The sequence below is a fragment of the Oncorhynchus mykiss genome, chromosome 18 (assembly GCF_057628025.1).
Source record: "Oncorhynchus mykiss isolate SJ-2025 chromosome 18, ASM5762802v1, whole genome shotgun sequence".
In the NCBI taxonomy this organism is placed as follows: Eukaryota; Metazoa; Chordata; class Actinopteri; order Salmoniformes; family Salmonidae; genus Oncorhynchus; species Oncorhynchus mykiss.
The window spans coordinates 15,625,001-15,647,500 of NC_143039.1; the positions used below are offsets into that span (position 1 = coordinate 15,625,001).

Consider the following 22,500-nt stretch of genomic DNA (forward strand, 5'->3'; position numbering starts at 1 on the left):
GAACATAGAAGAACCTCAGTCTGTTCCAGAGGCCTGTGTGTAGTCTCCCTTTGGCCAGATAGGTCTGACTCACAACACTAGCCTGTTAGCTCTCTACACAACACTAGCCTGTTAGCTCTCTAGCCTGTTAGCTCTCTACACAACACTAGCCTGTTAGCTCTCTAGCCTGTTAGCTCTCTACACAACACTAGCCTGTTAGCTCTCTACACAACACTAGCCTGTTAGCTCTCTACACAACAATAGCCTGTTAGTTCTCTACACAACAATAGCCTGTTAGCTCTCTACACAACACTAGCCTGTTAGCTCTCTACACAACAATAGCCTGTTAGCTCTCTACACAACACTAGCCTGTTAGCTCTCTAGCCTGTTAGCTCTCTACACAACACTAGCCTGTTAGCTCTCTACACAACAATAGCCTGTTAGCTCTCTACACAAAACTAGCCTGTTAGCTCTCTACACAACAATAGCCTGTGAGCTCTCTACCCAACACTAGCCTGTTAGCTCTCTACACAACACTAGCCTGTTAGCTCTCTACACAACAATAGCCTGTTAGCTCTCTACACAACACTAGCCTGTTAGCTCTCTAGCCTGTTAGCTCTCTACACAACAATAGCCTGTGAGCTCTCTACACAACAGTAGCCTGTTAGCTCTCTACACAACTCTAGCCTGTTAGCTCTCTACAGAACACTAGCATGTTAGCTCTCTACGGACAAAACATGGCCGCCCGTCCACACACTGTCTGAACATTACCTTGAACGGAGATGTCTTGTGCCATGATAGCTTATAGACAGTAGTAGGCAAATGAAGGGCCAAAGTTCCAATATAAAGACGTTGGAATAACATCTCTAGGGTCTATTGTTGGCAATAGATGGTGTTCTATTCTGTGTCTAGGCCGTTACCTGTTCCTCAGTGAAGTGTTGCCACTGGAGCAGCATCTCCTGTAGCAGAACCCAATGCTCCTCTGTCCACTTACAGATGGCTGCCCACCGGTCTCCCAGGTGCTGAAAGGAAGAACACGCGCGTTAGAAAAGAGGGCTTGTTTTTTTTTCGTGGTCCTTGGAAGCAGCACCTTAAGAGATTCCAGATAGAGCAGATACAGAATGGAACCCGGTGTTACTCTCAGCATCACGTACAGTACAGCTCCTTTCAACAAGACATTCTACTTGGGTTTAACTCCACTGGCCACCTCTCCACCCGGTTTCTACAGGCGTTCTGATGCTTGATGACCAGTATCTACCTCCATCTGGGAAAAGAAAGTCCTCTCATCCCAGCCTGCAGTAACACCATCACATGGCTCTGTGTGTTCCCTATTGCAGTAACAGTCACCATGCAGGAAGAGCTCCATCAGGTACATGCTATTAAAACCACATCCCCCTCACTTTAATTCCTGGGGGGATTTTTACTGTCATTGTAACAGAAAGTAATAAGCAAAGAGCCCAGGTGCCCAAAACGACCCTAAAACAGAGCCCCGGAGACGCGTGATAAAGAAGACAGTGACAGGTCACTATGGCAACTGGTTATTGAGTCTGTCTTGTCAATAGAAGACATGTAAAGCCTTTCAGAAGGTATATTTGTCTTTCTTCTGTTTCTTATAGCAGCAGTTAAAACAGGTTTGGTTGTTTTGTACCATGTCGTATCACTCCATCTTTCTAAACACTAAACAACAAAAACCAATCTGCATTAGACTGTATCTCTATTATGATTCATACTCACAAGACTACGGCATCTTCTCCCATTATCTCCTAACAACCACATACAAGAGACGAATAAACTAACTAACAAAGCAATTTCCCTTTTTCTCTTCCTTCCACCTCTCTCTCTCTCTTCCACTCCACCTGCCTCCCCCACTCTCTCTCTCTCTCTCCCCCACTTCTCTCTCTCTATCTCTCTCTCTTTCTCCCTCCTCCCTTCTCTGTCTCTCTGTCTCTCTCTCTTCCGCTCCCCCTGCCTCCCCCACTCTCGCTCTCTCCCCCACTTCGCTCTCTCTATCTCTCTCTCTTTCTCCCTCCTCCCTTCTCTGTCTCTCTGTCTCTCTCTCTTCCGCTCCACCTGCCTCCCCCACTTTCGCTCTCTCCCCCACTTCGCTCTCTCTATCTCTCTCTCTTTCTCCCTCCTCCCTTCTCTGTCTCTCTGTCTCTCTCTCTTCCGCTCCACCTGCCTCCCCCACTTTCGCTCTCTCCCCCACTTCTCTCTCTCTCTCTGTCTCTCTCTCTCTCCCTCCTCCCTTCTCTGTCTCTCTCTGTCTCTCTTTCCTCTCTTCTCCTCTCTCTCTCTCTCATCCAATAGACAGAGCAGAGCAGAATCCTGAGTTCCTGGACCGATAACTGCTAGACATGGTTAATCACCAGAGAACACTCATTATTTACCATCCAATCTATTTACACACAAATACTACGTTCTACCCGAATGGGTTTCTCTTCTCTCTTCCACTAAGGGAGAACATCAGCCGACAGTGTATTTGACAGTGTATTTGACAGTGTACTAGACAGTGTACTAGACAGTGTACTAGACAGTGTATTTGACAGTGTATTTGACAGTGTATTTGACAGTGTACTAGACAGTGTATTTGACAGTGTATTTGACAGTGTACTAGACAGTGTACTAGACAGTGTACTAGACAGTGTACTAGACAGTGTACTAGACAGTGTACTAGACAGTGTACTAGACAGTGTATTTGACAGTGTACTAGACAGTGTACTAGACAGTGTACTAGACAGTGTATTTGACAGTGTACTAGACAGTGTATTAGACATTGTACTAGACAGTGTACTAGAGAGTGTACTAGACATTGTATTTGACAGTGTACTAGACAGTGTATTAGACATTGTACTAGACAGTGTATTAGACAGTGTGTGTGTGTGTGTGTGTGTGTGTGTGTGTGTGTGTGTGTGTGTGTGTGTGTGTGTGTGTGCGTGCGTGCGTGTGTGTCCTGCCTGTCTCACCTGTAGTTTCTCCTCCAGGGCAGCGGTGGCGCTGTCTCCACTGTTCTCATCCACCACCACCACCATGTGTGTCAGAGAGTTGACACGCACCTGCTCCAACTCTAGGTCCTCCTGCAACAGCTACAATAGGCATGATAATTGGGTTGAGTCTAGTAGGGACAAAATGGCAGGAAATGGCCCAAAATGGAAGGAAATGGAAAGACACTATCTGAAGTGATCACATAGTAAATGTTCATGATTATTTCACTAGGATGTGCTGTAATGAACATGACCCTGAAAGGACCCCAGCCCTGCATGTAGCTAGATAGTAGTTAACCTACTTTGTGTTCCTCTACTTGGTGTTTAACATCCTCCAGGTCTGGCCCCATAGGCTGAGCCCCCATCCGCTTGATCCGCCCCTCTGTCAGCTCCAACCAATCAGTGAGCTGCTTCAACTGCTGGTGCTGAAGGTCCATCAACACCTCGTGGAGTCTGGGGGAGGAGGATGAGAGGAAAGAGGAGAGGAGAGGAGAGGAGAGGACAGGAGAGGAGAGGAGAGGAGAGGAGAGGTGAGGAGAGGAGAGGAGAGGAGAGGAGAGGAGAGGAGAGGAGAGGAGAGGAGAGGAGAGGAGAGGAGAGGAGAGGAGAGGAGAGGAGAGGAGAGGAGAGGAGAGGAGAGGAGAGGAGAGGAGAGGAGAGGGGGGAGGAGAGAAGAGGAGATGGAGAGCAGAGGAAGGGGAGAGGATAAGAGATGGAGGAGTAGAAGAGAAGAGAGGAAGAGAGGAGTAGGAGAGAGGAAGGAGAGGAGGAGAGGAGAAGGGAGGGAGGAGGAGAGGAGCAGAGTAGAGGAGAAGAGAAGAGAGGGAGGGAGGAGAGGAGAAGAAGAGAGGGAGGAGTGGAGAAGGGAGGGAGGAGGAGGAGAGTAGAGAAGAGGAGAAGAGAGAGAGGGGGAGAGGAGAAGAGGAGAGGAGAAAAGAGGGAGGAGGAGAGGAAAGGAGGGGCAAAGAGAAGAGGAGAGAAGGGGGAGGAGGAGAGACTGAGCAAAGAGGGCAGGGGGCTGTTGAGTACAGCTAGATCCTAGTTAGACACCTCACAGAGAGCTGCAGCTCAGGTCTATTCAAAACATAATATTACCTTCAAGGACATAGATACATATTTCTCACCCAGAGAGACATGCTGGATTTCAGGGGAATTTGTGTTTGTTTGTGTGTGTATGTGCGTGTGTGTGTATGTGCGTGTATGTGTGCGTGTATGTGTGTGTGTGTGTGCTTGTGTGGGTGCGTGCACAAGTCTGTGTGTGTGTGTGTTCACAATCGAGAGAATCCTGTCGCACAATCGAGAGCATCCTGTCGGGCTGTATCACCGCCTGGTACGGCAACTGCTCCGCCCACAACCGTAAAGCTCTCCAGAGGGTAGTGAGGTCTGCACAACGCATCACCGGGGGCAAACTACCTGCCCTCCAGGACACCTACACCACCCGATGTCACAGGAAGGCCATAAAGATAATCAAGGACAACAACCACCCGAGCCACTGCCTGTTCACCCCGCTATCATCCAGAAGGCGAGGTCAGTACAGGTGCATCAAAGCTGGGACCGAGAGACTGAAAAACAGCTTCTATCTCAAGGCCATCAGACTGTTAAACAGCCACCACTAACATTGAGCGGCTGCTGCCAACAGACTGACTCAAATCTCTAGCCACTTTAGTAATTAAAAATTGGATGTAATAAATGTATCACTAGTCACTTTAAACAATGTAACTTTATATAATGTTTACATACCCTACATTACTCATCTCATACATCTCATACATTACTCATCTCATCTCATACTCATTACATCATAAAGTGTACTCTATACCATCTACTGCATCTTGCCTATGCTGCGCGGCCATCGCTCATCCATAGATTTATATGTACATATTCTCATTCACCCCTTTACACTTGCCTGTATAAGGTAGTTGTTGTGAAATTGTTAGATTACTTGTTGGATATTACTGCAAGGTCGGAGCTAGAAGCACAAGCATTTCGCTACACTCACATTAACATCTGCTAAACATGTGTATGTGACCAATAAAATTAGATTATATGTGTGTGCCTGCCTGCGTGTCTGTGTACAGTATGGTCAGGGCTGGGTAGGTTACTTTCTGTACAACATTGTAATCCGTAAAGTAACTTTTGGATTAACTTTTTGGCGACGGGGCAGTATTTTCACGTCCGGATGAAATGCATGCCCAAATTCAACTGCCTGCTACTCATCCCCAGAAGATAAGATATGCATATTAGTAGTATATTTGGATAGAAAACACTCTGAAAACTGTTTGAATCATGTCTGTGAGTATAACAGAACTTATGGAGCAGGTGAAACTCTGAGGAAAAACCATTCAGATTTTTTTTTATTTTTTTAGGTCACTCTCTTTTCAATGGGTTTTCATTGGGAATCCAGATTTCTAAGGGACCTTCTTGCAGTTCCTACCGCTTCCACTGGATGTCACCAGTCTTTAGAAATTGGTTGAGGTTTTTCCTTTGTGTAATGAAGAAGTACTTAAAAAAATACCTAAAGTTGTATTACAAAAGTAGTTTGAAATGTTTTGGCAAAGTTTACAGGTAACTTTTGAGATATTTTGTAGTCACGTTGCACAAGTTGGAACTGGTGTTTTTCTGGATCAAACGTGCCAAATAAATTGACATTTTGGATATATATCGACGGAATTAATCGAACAAAAGGACCATTTGTGATGTTTATGGGACATATTGGAGTGCCAACAGAAGAAGCTCGTCAAAGGTAAGGCATGATTTATATTTTTATTTCTGCGTTTTGTGTCGCGCCTGCAGGGTTGAAATATGCTACTCTCTCTTTGTTTACGGATGTGCTATCATCAGATAATAGCATCGTTTGCTTTCGCCGAAAAGCCTTTTACATGTTGGCTGGATTCACAACACGTATAGCTTTAATTTGGTATCTTTACATGTGTGATTTCATGAAAGTTAAGATTTTTATAGTAATTTAGTTGAATTTAGCGCTGCATTCTCTCTGGCTTTTGGCCAAGTGGGACGCTAGAGAGGTTAACCAAACTCAGTAAGGTAATCTGATTACATTCAGTTACTTTTAGATTACTTTCCCCTTAAGAGGCATTAAAAGAGGACAAACATGTATGTTACCAATTGAACCACATCTACTGCAGGATAAGTTCATGTTAAAGTTTACATAGCTGGCCATATATGGATGTTACATTTTAACCCATCGCTTTCTACTACAGATAATAATACCATTAGGCTGTATCTTTACATTAAACACCAGAGTGTGTCAGATTTCCAGTCATTCCAATTCATTAAATACCCCTTGATCTTAAAGAATAGGACTGGGAAATGTAACAAAAACACCACGGGGGAGTTGAGAAGAGGACTGGGAAATGTAACAACAACACCACGGGGGAGTTGAGAAGAGGACTGGGAAATGTAACAACAACACCACGGGGGAGTTGAGAAGAGGACTGGGAGATGTAACAACAACACCACGGGGGAGTTGAGAAGAGGACTGGGAAATGTAACAACAACACCACGGGGGAGTTGAGAAGAGGACTGGGAGATGTAACAACAACACCACGGGGGAGTTGAGAAGAGGACTGGGAAATGTAACAACAACACCACGGGGGAGTTGAGAAGAGGACTGGGAAATGTAACAACAACACCACGGGGGAGTTGAGAAGAGGACTGGGAGATGTAACAACAACACCACGGGGGAGTTGAGAAGAGGACTGGGAAATGTAACAACAACACCACGGGGGAGTTGAGAAGAGGACTGGGAGATGTAACAACAACACCACGGGGGAGTTGAGAAGAGGACTGGGAGATGTAACAACAACACCACGGGGGAGTTGAGAAGAGGACTGGGAAATGTAACAACAGCACCCCGGGGGAGTTGAGAAGAGGACTGGGAAATGTAACAACATCCACAGCCATCCACAACATCCACAACCTCCACAACCTCCACAGCCTCCACAACCTCCACAACCTCCACAACCTCCACAGCCTCCACAACCTCCACAGCCTCCACAACCTCCACAACCTCCACAACCTCAACATTCTCCACAACATCCACAGCCATCCATAATATCCACAGCCTCCACAATATCCACAACCTCCACAACCTCCACAACAAGTACGCATTTCACTGTATTTTATTTAACCTTTATTTAACTAGGCAAGTCAGTTAAGAACTAATTCTAATTTTCATTGACGGCCTAGGAACAGTGGGTTAACTACCTGTTCAGGGGCAGAACGACAGATGTGTTACTAGTCCAACGCTCTAACCACTAGGCTACCCTGCCGCCCCGTAAGGTCTACAGCTGTTGTACAGCTGTTGTATTCGGCGCATGTGACAAATAACATTTGATTTTATTTGATCAAAGCAGGAATAGGTTTTTGTAGGCTTCAGTCCAAGCTATGTCTTCCAATGGAGTGACTGTTGTCGGCATCCAAAGATGATCCAACTTGAATAAACACTTGGAGGTCAGGATGACAGTAGTGGTGTAGTGTAATTTGATACGGATATCACTTATTATTGATATCCATATCGTCTGTTGAGCTACACCACTGCTGTCATCCTGACCTCCAAGTGTTTATTCAAGTTGGATCATCTTTGGATGCCGACAACAGTCACTCCATTGGAAGACATAGCTTGGACTGAAGCCTACAAAAACCTATTCCTGCTCTTTTCCCGCGATCCATCAAACACATTCGCTGTGTCGTCATAGTGATGTGGAACAAACTGAAACAATGTGGATTTGAATGTCGCTGAGAAAACAGAAATCTGTCATAAAGAACTGTTTCACAAACATCCTTTTTGAATATAAAAGTAATCTGAGAAGTTATCATCTAGTTTTTACAAAAGTATCTGCAATCCGATTACAATATTTTAGATAGTAGCGAAACGGATTACAGTTACCGGTTTCTATTAATCTGATACATGTAATCTGTTACTCCCCAACCCTGTGTATGTGTGGAGTCATTATGGAGGGATCAGGCGTTAGGAAGTGTATGTGTGGAGTCATTATGGAGGGATCAGGCGTTAGGAAGTGTATGTGTGGAGTCATTATGGAGGGATCAGGCGTTAGGAAGTGTATGTGTGGAGTCATTATGGAGGGATCAGGCGTTAGGAAGTGTATGTGTGGAGTCATTATGGAGGGATCAGGCGTTAGGAAGTGTATGTGTGGAGTCATTATGGAGGGATCAGGCGTTAGGAAGTGTATGTGTGGAGTCATTATGGAGGGATCAGGCGTTAGGAAGTGTGTGTGGAGTCATTATGGAGGGATCAGGCGTTAGGAAGTGTATGTGTGGAGTCATTATGGAGGGATCAGGCGTTAGGAAGTGTATGTGTGGAGTCATTATGGAGGGATCAGGCGTTAGGAAGTGTATGTGTGGAGTCATTATGGAGGGATCAGGCGTTAGGAAGTGTATGTGTGGAGTCATTATGGAGGGATCAGGCGTTAGGAAGTGTATGTGTGGAGTCATTATGGAGGGATCAGGCGTTAGGAAGTGTATGTGTGGAGTCATTATGGAGGGATCAGGCGTTAGGAAGTGTATGTGTGGAGTCACTATGGAGGGATCAGGCGTTAGGAAGTGTATGTGTGGAGTCATTATGGAGGGATCAGGCGTTAGGAAGTGTATGTGTGGAGTCATTATGGAGGGATCAGGCGTTAGGAAGTGTATGTGTGGAGTCATTATGGAGGGATCAGGCGTTAGGAAGTGTATGTGTGGAGTCATTATGGAGGGATCAGGCGTTAGGAAGTGTATGTGTGGAGTCACTATGGAGGGATCAGGCGTTAGGAAGTGTATGTGTGGAGTCATTATGGAGGGATCAGGCGTTAGGAAGTGTATGTGTGGAGTCATTATGGAGGGATCAGGCGTTAGGAAGTGTATGTGTGGAGTCATTATGGAGGGATCAGGCGTTAGGAAGTGTATGTGTGGAGTCATTATGGAGGGATCAGGCGTTAGGAAGTGTATGTGTGGAGTCATTATGGAGGGATCAGGCGTTAGGAAGTGTATGTGTGGAGTCATTATGGAGGGATCAGGCGTTAGGAAGTGTATGTGTGGAGTCATTATGGAGGGATCAGGCGTTAGGAAGTGTATGTGTGGAGTCATTATGGAGGGATCAGGCGTTAGGAAGTGTATGTGTGGAGTCATTATGGAGGGATCAGGCGTTAGGAAGTGTATGTGTGGAGTCACTATGGAGGGATCAGGCGTTAGGAAGTGTATGTGTGGAGTCATTATGGAGGGATCAGGCATTAGGAAGTGTATGTGTGGAGTCATTATGGAGGGATCAGGCATTAGGAAGTGTATGTGTGGAGTCATTATGGAGGGATCAGGCGTTAGGAAGTGTATGTGTGGAGTCAATATGGAGGGATCAGGCGTTAGGAAGTGTATGTGTGGAGTCATTATGGAGGGATCAGGCGTTAGGAAATGTATGTGTGGAGTCATTATGGAGGGATCAGGCGTTAGGAAGTGATGGTCTCTGTGACTGGAGCCTCCCCAGAATAATGCATTGGCTTCCCTGGTTGATGAATTCCTTAACACATGTTCTCACTGATTACCAGCAGAGATTACAAGTAGACATTACCAGTAGACATTACCAGCAGACATTACCAGTAGACATTACCAGCAGACATTACCAGTAGACATTACCAGCAGACATTACCAGTAGACATTACCAGCAGACATTACCAACAGACATTACCAGCAGACATTACCAGTAGACATTACCAGCAGACATTACCAGTAGACATTACCAGTAGACATTACCAGCAGACATTACCAGTAGACATTACAAGGATACATTACCAGCATACATTACCAGCAGAGATCACCAGTAGACGTTACCAGCAGACATTACCAGCAGAGATTATCAGTAGACATTACCAGCAGACATTACCAGCAGAGATTACCAGTAGACATTACCAGCAGAGATTACCAGCAGAGATTACCAGTAGACATTACCAGCAGAGATTACCAGTAGACATTACCAGCAGAGATTACCGGTAGACATTACCAGCAGACATTACCAGCAGACATTACCAGTAGACATTACAAGGATACATTACCAGCATACATTACCAGCAGAGATTACCAGTAGACATTACCAGCAGACATTACCAGCAGAGATTATCAGTAGACATTACCAGCAGACATTACCAGTAGATATTACAAGGATACATTACCAGCATACATTACCAGCAGAGATTACCAGTAGACATTACCAGCAGACATTACCAGCAGAGATTATCAGTAGACATTACCAGCAGACATTACCAGCAGAGATTACCAGTAGACATTACCAGCAGAGATTACCAGCAGAGATTACCAGTAGACATTACCAGCAGACATTACCAGCAGAGATTACCAGCAGACATTACCAGCATGCATTACCAGCAGAGATTACCATTAGACATTACCAGCAGACATTACCAGCAGACATTACCAGCAGAGATTACCAGTAGACATTACCAGCAGAGATTACCAGTAGACATTACCAGCAGAGATTACCAGTAGACATTACCAGCAGACATTACCGGTAGACATTACCAGCAGACATTACCAGTAGAGATTACCAGTAGACATTACCAGCGGCGATTACCAGTAGACATTACCAGCAGAGATTACCAGTAGACATTACCAGCAGACATTACCAGCAGACATTACCAGTAGACATTACCAGTAGACATTACAAGGATACATTACCAGCAGACATTACCAGCAGAGATTACCAGTAGACATTACCAGCAGACATTACCAGCAGAGATTATCAGTAGACATTACCAGCAGACATTACCAGCAGAGATTACCAGTAGACATTACCAGCAGAGATTACCATTAGACATTACCATTAGACATTACCAGCAGACATTACCAGCAGAGATTACCAGTAGACATTACCAGCAGAGATTACCAGTAGAGATTACCAGTAGACATTACCAGCAGACATTACCAGTAGACATTACCAGCAGACATTATCAGTAGAGATTACCAGTAGACATTACCAGTAGACATTACCAGCAGACATTACCAAGAGGGAGGTAGGTGATAATCACCCTAATGTAGGTTTGGGCCATAGGTTCTCTGCCTGTCTGTCTCTGTGTGTGTGTGTGTTTGAGTGTTTGTGTGTGTGTGTGTTTTTGTGTGTGTGTGTTTGTGTGTGTGTGTGTGTCTGTGTGTGTGTGTGTGTGTGTGTGTGTGTGTGTGTGTGTGCGTCCATCCATCCATCCATCCATCCATCCATGTGTGTGTCCTACCTGCTCTGTTTCTCCATGCTAGCCACTCTGAGGTGTTCCCAGCGGGAGTTGAGGAGGTTCATCTGCTCCCTGACCTCTTTCTCCTCCTCCTCCGTTAAATGGCCTTCACCCAGGAGGGCACTGCCTGCACGCAGCACCCTGCCCACACTGCCCTGGTGGGACGTCAGCTCCACCATGTAGCCCTGAGAGGACACAGGCAGGAAGGGACGTACACACACAGACACAGACACAGGGACACACACACAGGGACACACACAGACACAGGGACACACACACAGGGACACACACAGACACAGTGACACACACACACACAGGCACACACAAACAGACACAGGGACACACACACAGACACAGGAACACACAGACACACAGAAACACACAGACATACATATAGACACAAGCACACACACACAGACACACACACAAACAGGAACACACAGACACACACACAGATACCGGAACACACACACATACACAGGCACGCAAACACGTAGGGACACACACATACTTACAAACACGCGCACACACAGCGCATGTAGACACACACAAACACACACACACACCCAGTACATGTTATAGTATATAATGAACACACAGGGGGGAAACCCATAGTCAGGTTTTCCACCTGAACAGATATTCCCTTCATCTTTCCTTTCTTCTTCCATGGTGTTGTTATTCATTATTATATACTAAACTACCCTTGGATTTTTTTACACATTGTGTTGTTCTACAGCCTGAAGTTAAAATTGATTCAACTGAGATGTTTTGTCACTGGCTTACACACAATACCCCATAATGTCAAAGTGGAATTATGTTTTCCATTTTTTTTTTTACCAAATTAATTCAAAATGAAAAGCTGAAATGCCTTGAGTCAACAAGTATTCAACCCCTTTGTTATGTATGACAAGCTGAAATAAGTTCAGGAAAAATGTGCTTAACATGATTTTTGAATGACTACCTCATCTCTGTACCCCACACATACAATTATTTGTAATGTCCCTCAGTCGAGCAGTGAATTTCAAACATTGGTTCAAACACAAAGACCAGGGAGGTTTTCCAATGCCTCACAAAGAAGGGCACCTATTGGTAGATGGGTAAACATAAAAAAGCAGACGTTGAATATCTCTTTGAGTACGGTGAAGTTATTAATTACACTATGGATGGTGTATCAATACACCCAGTCACTACAAAGATACAGGAGTCATTCCTAACTCAGTTGCCGGAGAGGAAGGAAACCGCTCAGGGATAGTTACTCCACAAAGCTAACCTAATTGACTGAGGTGTGAAAAAGAAGCCTGTACAAAATAATAATGTCTACAAAACATGTATCCTGTTTGCAACGAGGCACTAAATTAATACTGCAAAATAATTGCAAAACAATTAACTTTTTGTCCTGAATAAAAAGTGTTATGTTTCGGCAAATCCAATACAACACATTACTGAGTACCACTCTCCATATTTTCAGGCATAGTGGTGGCTGCATCATGTTATGGGTATGCTTGTCATCATTAACAACTGGGAAGTTTTTCAGGATAAAAAATAAACATAATGGAGCTAAGCACAGCCAAAATCCTTAGAGGAAAATCTGGCTCAGTCTGAGTTCCACCAGACACTGGGAGATGAATTCACCTTTTAGCAGGACTATAACCTAAAACACAAGTCCACATCTGGAGCTGCTGAACACAGTGAATGTTCCTGAGTGGCCGAGTTACAGTTAAGACTCGAATCTATTTGAAAATCTAAAAAACATTCACTTTGTCATTGAGATTTGTTATTTGATTTAATCCATTGTGAATTCAGGCTGAAACACAACAAAATGTGGAATAGGTCAAGGGGTCTGAATACTTTCTTGTGTGTTATATGGTATATATCCCCTCGGGGGTGTCCCTACCTCGTGTGTTATATGGTATATATCCCCTCGGGGGTGTCCCTACCTCGTGTGTTATATGGTATATATCCCCTCGGGGTGTCCCTACCTCGTGTGTTATATGGTTTATATCCCCTCGGGGGTGTCCCTACCTCGTGTGTTATATGGTTTATATCCCCTCGGGGGTGTCCCTACCTCGTGTGTTATATGGTACAGATCCCCTCGGGGGTGTCCCTACCTCGTGTGTTATATGGTATATATCCCCTCGGGGGTGTCCCTACCTCGTGTGTTATATGGTATAGATCCCCTCGGGGGTGTCCCTACCTCGTGTGTTATATGGTTTATATCCCCTCTGGGGTGTCCCTACCTTGTGTGTTATATGGTATATATCCCCTCGGGGGTGTCCCTACCTCGTGTGTTATATGGTATATATCCCCTCGGGGGTGTCCCTACCTCGTGTGTTATATGGTATAGATCCCCTCTGGGGTGTCCCTACCTCGTGTGTTATATGGTATATATCCCCTCGGGGGTGTCCCTACCTCGTGTGTTATATGGTATAGATCCCCTCGGGGGTGTCCCTACCTCGTGTGTTATATGGTTTATATCCCCTCTGGGGTGTCCCTACCTTGTGTGTTATATGGTATATATCCCCTCGGGGGTGTCCCTACCTCGTGTGTTATATGGTATATATCCCCTCGGAGGTGTCCCTACCTCGTGTGTTATATGGTATATATCCCCTCTGGGGTGTCCCTACCTCGTGTGTTATATGGTATATATCCCCTCGGGGGTGTCCCTACCTCGTGTGTTATATGGTATATATCCCCTCGGAGGTGTCCCTACCTCGTGTGTTATATGGTATATATCCCCTCGGGGGTGTCCCTACCTCGTGTGTTATATGGTATAGATCCCCTCGGGGGTGTCCCTACCTCGTGTGTTATATGGTATATATCCCCTCGGGGGTGTCCCTACCTCGTGTGTTATATGGTATAGATCCCCTCGGGGGTGTCCCTACCTCGTGTGTTATATGGTATATATCCCCTCGGAGGTGTCCCTACCTCGTGTGTTATATGGTATATATCCCCTCGGGGGTGTCCCTACCTCGTGTGTTATATGGTATAGATCCCCTCGGGGGTGTCCCTACCTCGTGTGTTATATGGTACAGATCCCCTCGGGGGTGTCCCTACCTCGTGTGTTATATGGTATATATCCCCTCTGGGGTGTCCCTACCTCGTGTGTTATATGGTATATATCCCCTCGGAGGTGTCCCTACCTCGTGGGTGTGGAACTGCTCCTTGACCTCCTCTACGTGAGAGGAGATGGGGGGCTGGGCCTGCAAGCCATCCTCTGCAGACAGCAGCCAGGTCAGGACCTCCTCCAGGATTCTCTGGTAGTCTTCCAGCTGGGTGGCCCCAGGGGCCAGGGGGCTCAGGCCCCGCTCCAGGTCATCCTGACTGCCCCCACGCAGCAACTGGGTCTGGGATGGGGAGGAGGAGAAGAGGGGAGATGGAAAAGGAGAGAGAGGGGAGGGGAGAGGTGAGGGGGAGGGGGAGAGAGAGAGGGTTAGGAGAGGGGAGAGGGGAGATGGAGGGGGAGACGGAAAAGGAGTGAGAAGGGAGGGGAGAGGTGAGAGGGAGGGAGGGAGAAGGGAGGAAGGGAGAGAGAGAGAGGGTTAGGAGAGGGAGATGAGGAAGTGGACTGAAGAGCGTGGTTAGACTCACCACTGACAATAAACAAATTGCTCTCTTGGAAATGGCAAGAGAATCGTTCCCAACTACATTAACACGGCTTCCTCTCCTAGGGAGTCTCAACAGTCTGAAGACTTCCTGCCTTGAAGGGAAGGGAGTGTGATGAGGAATGAAGTCTGTGGTGCCAAAACACATTAGAGGTGTGAAGCACAGAAACACAGACACCCCCGCATACACACGCACACGCACGCACGCACCCTCACGCGCACACACACACACACACACACACACACACACACACACACACACACACACACACACACACACACACACACACACACACACACACCTGCTGCACAGACAGAGGCAAACAAAAGGCAACACTCTATCCAAAAGCATAATTACAACGTACACACACACAAACACACAGACAGACAGAAACACACATTGACTCATGGTGACAAAGCCAAACACACAGGTGCATTAGTCAGCAGCACAAACAGAGCGTCTGGTGTGTTGTGTTGTGGTGCTGGTAGCCAAGCTGGGCCGTTGCCATGCCGTTTAGAAGCTCCACATGTAGACACAGACATACTCTGAGATTTGTGTCAGTCACTGGTACACCTGGAGAACCCAGATAACTGTTCATTTAGCCTGGGGGGGGGGGGCAGGCCGAGCTGAGCCTGGCCGAGCCAGAGACACAGGGCGCGTTCCAGGTTGTCTTTATTGTAGTCGTGTTGCACAGATCATCAAATCTCACAATGCCCAGAGAAGTGTTCAACTGCAATGAAGACTACCTGCTACGTAGCCACAGGCTCAGCCTCAGCTCTGTTCAGCCATGGATGGACACCCAGGAGGAGAGGAGAGGAGAGGAGAGGAGGGGAGGGGAGGGGAGGGGAGAGGAGAGGAGAGGAGAGGAGGGGAGGGGAGAGGAGAGGAGAGGAGAGGAGAGGAGAGGAGAGGAGAGGAGAGGAGAGGAGAGGAGAGGAGAGGAGAGGAGAGGAGAGAGCTACAGCTGTGAGACTAGAGACTGGGTAGGTAGTTAGCAGTAGACACAGACCTGCTCAGTAAAGCGTCTCCTCTTTTGTTCAGGTGACTTGACATATGCAGCTTGACTGTAGGCATAGCTTTTATAGTGAGGTTTAGGAGAGGTGGAGGGGGTACGAACCCGCCCCTGAGACACACTCACTGTGATCTGAGAGAGAGACAGAGAGACAGGGTGAGAGGGAGAGAGTGAGAGAGAGAGGGAGAGACAAAGAGAGAGAGGGAGAGAGAGAAAGACAAAGAGAGAGACAAAGAGAGAGAGGGAGAGACAAAGAGAGAGAGGGAGAGAGAGAAAGACAAATGGAGAGAGGGAGAGAGAGAAAGACAAACAGAGAGACAAAGAGAGAGAGGGAGAGAGGGAGAGAGAGAGGGAGAGCGAGAAAGACAAAGAGAGAGACAAAGAAAGAGAGGGAGAGACAAAGAGAGAGGGAGAGAGAGAAAGACAAATAGAGAGAGGGAGAGAGAAAGACACAGAGAGAGAGGGAGAGAGGGTGAGAGAGAGAGAGGGACAAAGAGAAAGAGATAGAGAGGGGTAGAGAGAGATGAGAGGAGAGGAGAGAGGGAGAAAGGCAGGAAGGAAGAGAAGAATAGAAAACAAGAAGAGGGAGGGAGAGGAAAAAGAGAGAGAAAATTATACAGAGGAAGGGTGAAGGACAGGAAAAGAGAGGAGGAGTCAGATGGAGGAGAGGAGAGGGAGAGGGAAGAAGGACAAGAAGAGAGAGGGAGAGTCAGAGGGAGGAGAGGAGAAGAGAAGGAAGAAGGACAAGAAGAGAGAGGGAGAGTCAGAGGGAGGAGAGGAGAAGAGAGGGAAGAAGGACAAGAAGAGAGAGGGAGAGTCAGAGGGAGGAGAGGAGAAGAGAGGGAAGAAGGACAAGAAGAGAGAGGGAGAGTCAGAGGGAGGAGAGGAGAAGAGAGGGAAGAAGGACAAGAAGAGAGAGGGAGAGTCAGAGGGAGGAGAGGAGAAGAGAGGGAAGAAGGACAAGAAGAGAGAGGGAGAGTCAGAGGGGGGAGAGGAGAAGAGAGGGAAGAAGGACAAGAAGAGAGAGGGAGAGTCAGAGGGAGGAGAGGAGAAGAGAGGGAAGAAGGACAAGAAGAGAGAGGGAGAGTCAGAGGGAGGAGAGGAGAAGAGAGGGAAGAAGGACAAGAAGAGAGAGGGAGAGTCAGAGGGAGGAGAGGAGAAGAGAGGGAGAGGGAGAAGGACAAGAAGAGAGAGGGAGAGTCAGAGGGAGGAGAGGAGAAGAGAGGGAGAGGGAGAAGGACAAGAAGAGAGAGGGAGAGTCAGGGAGGAGAGGGAGAGGGAGAAGGACAGGACAAGAGAGGAGGAGTCAGAGGGAGGAGAGGAGAGGAGAGGGAAGAAGGGAGGATGGGATCGAGGGTAGGAGTGAGAGAAAAAGACAGAGGACAGACAGGCATGTGTGGTTGGATGGGTGAAAGGGTGAGAGCGAGTGGAGGAGAGAGATTAGAGGAGAGAGTGGAGGAGAGAGTGGAGGAGAGAGTGGAGGAGAGAGATTTGAGGAGAGAGAGTGGAGGAGAGGAGAGATTGGAGGAGAGAGAGTTTAGGAGAGAATTGAGGAGAGAGAGTGGAGAGATTGGAGGAGAGAGTGGAGGAGAGAGAGTGGAGAGATTGGAGGAGAGAGAGTGGGGAGATTGGAGGAGAGAGTGGAGGAGAGAGTAGAGGAGAGAGAGTGGAGGAGAGAGTGGAGGAGAGAGTGGAGGAGAGAGAGTGGAGGAGAGAGTGGAGGAGAGAGTGGAGGAGAGAGCGTGGAGGAGAGAGTGGAGGAGAGCGTGGAGGAGAGAGTGGAGGAGAGAGAGTGGAGGAGAGAGTGGAGGAGAGAGCGTGGAGGAGAGAGAGTGGAGGAGAGAGTGGAGGAGAGAGCGTGGAGGAGAGAGTGGAGGAGAGAGTGGAGGAGAGAGCGTGGAGGAGAGAGTGGAGGAGAGAGAGTGGAGGAGAGAGTGGAGGAGAGAGCGTGGAGGAGAGAGAGTGGAGGAGAGATTGGAGGAGAGAGAGTGGAGGAGAGAGCGTGGAGGAGAGAGTGGAGGAGAGAGTGGAGGAGAGAGAGTGGAGGAGAGAGTGGAGGAGAGAGCGTGGAGGAGAGAGAGTGGAGGAGAGATTGGAGAAGAAAATGAAAGAGAAGTGAAAGGAAGGTCAAGAGTGTCAGGGCAACAGAGACAGTTTAGAAAATACATGTAGAGTAGATCAGCAACACATAAAACACAGAGAGAGCAGCATCCATTATACTGGATTAACCCCTAAAGACAGAGAGAGCAGCATCATTATACTGGATTAACCCCTAAAGACAGAGAGCAGCATCCATTATACTGGACTAACCCCTAAAGACAGAGAGAGCAGCATCATTATACTGGATTAACCCCTAAAGACAGAGAGAGCAGCATCCATTATACTGGATTAACCCCTAAAGACAGAGAGAGCAGCATCCATTATACTGGATTAACCCCTAAAGACAGAGAGAGCAGCATCCATTATACTGGATTAACCCCTAAAGACAGAGAGAGCAGCATCCATTATACTGGATTAACCCCTAAAGACAGAGAGAGCAGCATCCATCATACTGGATTAACCCCTAAAGACAGAGAGAGCAGCATCCATCATACTGGATTAACCCCTAAAGACAGAGAGAGCAGCATCCATTATACTGGATTAACCCCTAAAGACAGAGAGAGCAGCATCCATCATACTGGATTAACCCCTAAAGACAGAGAGAGCAGCATCCATTATACTGGATTAACCCCTAAAGACAGAGAGAGCAGCATCCATTATACTGGATTAACCCCTAAAGACAGAGAGAGCAGCATCCATTATACTGGATTAACCCCTAAAGACAGAGAGAGCAGCATCCATTATACTGGACTAACCCCTAAAGACAGAGAGAGCAGCATCCATTATACTGGACTAACCCCTAAAGACAGAGAGAGCAGCATCCATTATACTGGATTAACCCCTAAAGACAAAGAGCAGCATCCATTATACTGGATTAACCCCTAAAGACAGAGAGAGCAGCATCCATTATACTGGATTAACCCCTAAAGACAGAGAGCAGCATCCATTATACTGGATTAACCCCTAAAGACAGAGAGAGCAGCATCCATTATACTGGACTAACCCCTAAAGACAGAGAGAGCAGCATCCATTATACTGGATTAACCCCTAAAGACAGAGAGCAGCATCCATTATACTGGATTAACCCCTAAAGACAGAGAGAGCAGCATCCATTATACTGGACTAACCCCTAAAGACAGAGAGCAGCATCCATAATACTGGATTAACCCCTAAAGACAGAGAGAGCAGCATCCATTATACTGGATTAACCCCTAAAGACAGAGAGAGCAGCATCCATAATACTGGATTAACCCCTAAAGACAGAGAGAGCAGCATCCATAATACTGGATTAACCCCTAAAGACAGAGAGAGCAGCATCCATTATACTGGATTAACCCCTAAAGACAGAGAGCAGCATCCATTATACTGGATTAACCCCTAAAGACAGAGAGAGCAGCATCCATTATACTGGACTAACCCCTAAAGACAGAGAGCAGCATCCATTATACTGGATTAACCCCTAAAGACAGAGAGAGCAGCATCCATTATACTGGATTAACCCCTAAAGACAGAGAGCAGCATCCATAATACTGGATTAACCCCTAAAGACAGAGAGAGCAGCATCCATTATACTGGATTAACCCCTAAAGACAGAGAGCAGCATCCATAATACTGGACTAACCCCTAAAGACAGAGAGCAGCATCCATTATACTGGACTAACCCCTAAAGACAGAGAGCAGCATCCATTATACTGGACTAACCCCTAAAGACAGAGAGAGCAGCATCCATAATACTGGATTAACCCCTAAAGACAGAGAGAGCAGCATCCATTATACTGGACTAACCCCTACTGTAACTCCCCAGTCTGAACAACAGAGTCCGGATCAGAATCCGTTCACATCTCAACAATACACTGTGAGCCAGGCTGGATGACAGCTAGGGGCCCTTTTCACAGAGTTTCAGAGTAGGACTGCTGATCTAGGATCAGGTCCCCCTTGCCGAGATGATTGTATTCGTTATGACCTAAAACTGATCCCATATCAGCCAGCATTCCTTCTCTTGAGAAGCTTGATACATACGGACCCTGTCTTCCCCAACTGAACATCCTAAACCCAGCCCAATCCCCTGAGCTACAGCTGAATATATTAAACTATGTAAACTCATCCAGACCATTCAGCCTGGGAACTGAACCGTCTCCCTGTCTGCTGTCTGTCTGTCTCCCTGTCTCCCTGTATCAGAGTGGGAGAGATAGTCCTGTCTGTCTGCAGCAGAGTGGGAGAGATAGTCCTGTCTGTCTGCATCAGAGTGGGAGAGATAGTCCTGGCTGTCTGCATCAGAGTGGGAGAGATAGTCCTGTCTGTCTGCATCAGAGTGGGAGAGATAGTCCGGTCTGTCTGCATCAGAGTGGGAGAGATAGTCCTGTCTGTCTGCATCAGTGGGTGGGGTTATATCCTTCCTGTTTGGCCCTGTCCGGGGGTGTCCTCGGATGGGGCCACAGTGTCTCCTGACCCCTCCTGTCTCAGCCTCCAGTATTTATGCTGCAATAGTTTATGTGTCGGGGGGCTAGGGTCAGTTTGTTATATCTGGAGTAATTCTCCTCTTATTCGGTGTCCTGTGTGAATTTAAGTGTGCTCTCTCTAATTCTCTCTTTCTCTCTCTCTCTCGGAGGACCTGAGCCCTAGGACCATGCCTCAGGAATACCTGACATGATGACTCCTTGCTGTCTCCAGTCCACCTGGCCGTGCTGCTGCTCCACTTTCAACTGTTCTGCCTGTGATTATTATTATTTGACCATGCTGGTCATTTATGAACATTTGAACATCTTGGCCATGTTCTGTTATAATCTCCACCCGGCACAGCCAGAAGAGGACTGGTCACCCCTCATAGCCTGGTTCCTCTCTAGGTTTCTTCCTAGGTTTTGGCCTTTCTAGGGAGTTTTTCCTAGCCACCGTGCTTCTACACCTGCATTGCTTGCTGTTTGGGGTTTAGGCTGGGTTTCTGTACAGCGCTTTGAGATATCAGCTGATGTACGAAGGGCTATATAAATACATTCAATTTGATTTGATCAGAGTGGGAGAGATAGTCCTGGCAGTCTGCATCAGAGTGGGAGAGATAGTCCTGGCAGTTGGTGTAAATGATGATAAATTAAGTGAAGGATAATGACGTCTTCCAGACAGCTAGACTAATTTCCCTCTCTCTCATCTCTCTCTCATTCTCTCACTTTCTTTCTCTCACTCTCTCGCTCTTTCTTCATCTTTGTCTCTCTCTCTCCTTCTCATTTTCCCTCTCTCTCTCTTTTTCTTCCGCTCTCTCTGACATTCGCTCTCTCTTTCCCTCTCGGTCTCTTTCTCTCTCCCCCTCTGTGTCTCTCTTTCTCTCTCCCCCTCTCTGTCTCTCTTTCTCTCTCCCCCTCTGTGTCTCTCTTTCTCTCTCCCCCTCTCTGTCTCTCTTTCTCTCTCCCCCTCTCCGTCTCTCTCTTTCTCTCTCCCCCTCTCCGTCTCTCTCTTTCTCTCTCCCCCTCTCCGTCTCTCTCTTTCTCTCTCCCCCTCTCTGTCTCTCTTTCTCTCTCCCCCTCTCTGTCTCTCTTTCTCTCTCCCCCTCTCTGTCTCTCTTTCTCTCTCCCCCTCTCCGTCTCTCTCTTTCTCTCTCCCCCTCTCTGTCTCTCTTTCCCTCTCGGTCTCTTTCTCTCTCCCCCTCTGTGTCTCTCTTTCTCTCTCCCCCTCTCTGTCTCTCTTTCTCTCTCCCCCTCTCCGTCTCTCTCTTTCTCTCTCCCCCTCTCTGTCTCTCTTTCTCTCTCCCCCTCTCCGTCTCTCTCTTTCTCTCTCCCCCTCTCCGTCTCTCTCTTTCTCTCTCCCCCTCTCCGTCTCACTTTCTCTCTCCCCCTCCCCATCTCTCTCCCCCTCTTCGTCTCTCTTTCTCTCTCCCCCGTCTCTGTCTCTGTCTCTCTCTCTCTCTCTCTCTCTCTCTCTCTCCCTCTCTCTCTCTCATTCACTCTCTCTTTCTCTCTCCACCGTCTCTGTCTCTCTCTCTCTCTGTCTCTCTCTCTCTTTCTCCCTCTCCCTCTCTCTCTCTCTCATTCACTCTATCGTCTCTCTCTCTCCGCCACATATCCATCAGTCATTATCACAATTTATAGTCCCACATCAATAGAATAGTGACTCAGAAAGATAGCAATTAAAGGAGTTAAGATAACATTTATCCTTAAATGTTTTGCTCACTGGGTATATTTCTACTACAGTTACACTACTGAAAGACCTTGACTATAACAGCTGAACCTGTGTGAACTGGGATGGAGGGTGTTGGATAACAACACCATACCAGGGATATGAGATGACAGCAGTGACATCACAGACAGACATCACTGCTTTAGACCAGAGGCCTTGGGAGGCCCAAGACCCTTCACTCCAGAGGCCTTGGGAGGCCCAAGACCCTTCACACCAGATGCCCTGGAAGGCCCAAGACCCTTCACTCCAGAGGCCCTGGGAGGCCCAAGACCCTTCACTCCAGAGGCCCTGGAAGGCCCAAGACCCTTCACTCCAGAGGCCCTGGAAGGCCCAAGACCCTTCACTCCAGAGTCTTTGGGAGGCCCAAGACCCTTCACTCCAGAGGCCCTGGAAGGCCCAAGAACCTTCACTTCAGAGG

General features: G+C 47.2%; 1 protein-coding gene across 1 annotated transcript in view; it reads right to left on the reverse strand.

Moving 5' to 3' along the window:
• Nucleotides 1–22,500, reverse strand: part of dmd (dystrophin) — a 462,454-nt gene that overhangs the window by 291,856 nt on the left and 148,098 nt on the right. The window contains exons 9-14 of the mRNA XM_090209468.1: nt 15,816–15,950; nt 14,344–14,547; nt 11,207–11,388; nt 3,263–3,413; nt 2,943–3,062; nt 900–1,001 (exon numbers count right to left, since the gene is read on the reverse strand). Coding sequence (XP_090065594.1) covers nt 900–1,001; nt 2,943–3,062; nt 3,263–3,413; nt 11,207–11,388; nt 14,344–14,547; nt 15,816–15,950 — 894 coding nt within the window. The remainder of the gene's footprint in view (nt 1–899; nt 1,002–2,942; nt 3,063–3,262; nt 3,414–11,206; nt 11,389–14,343; nt 14,548–15,815; nt 15,951–22,500) is intronic.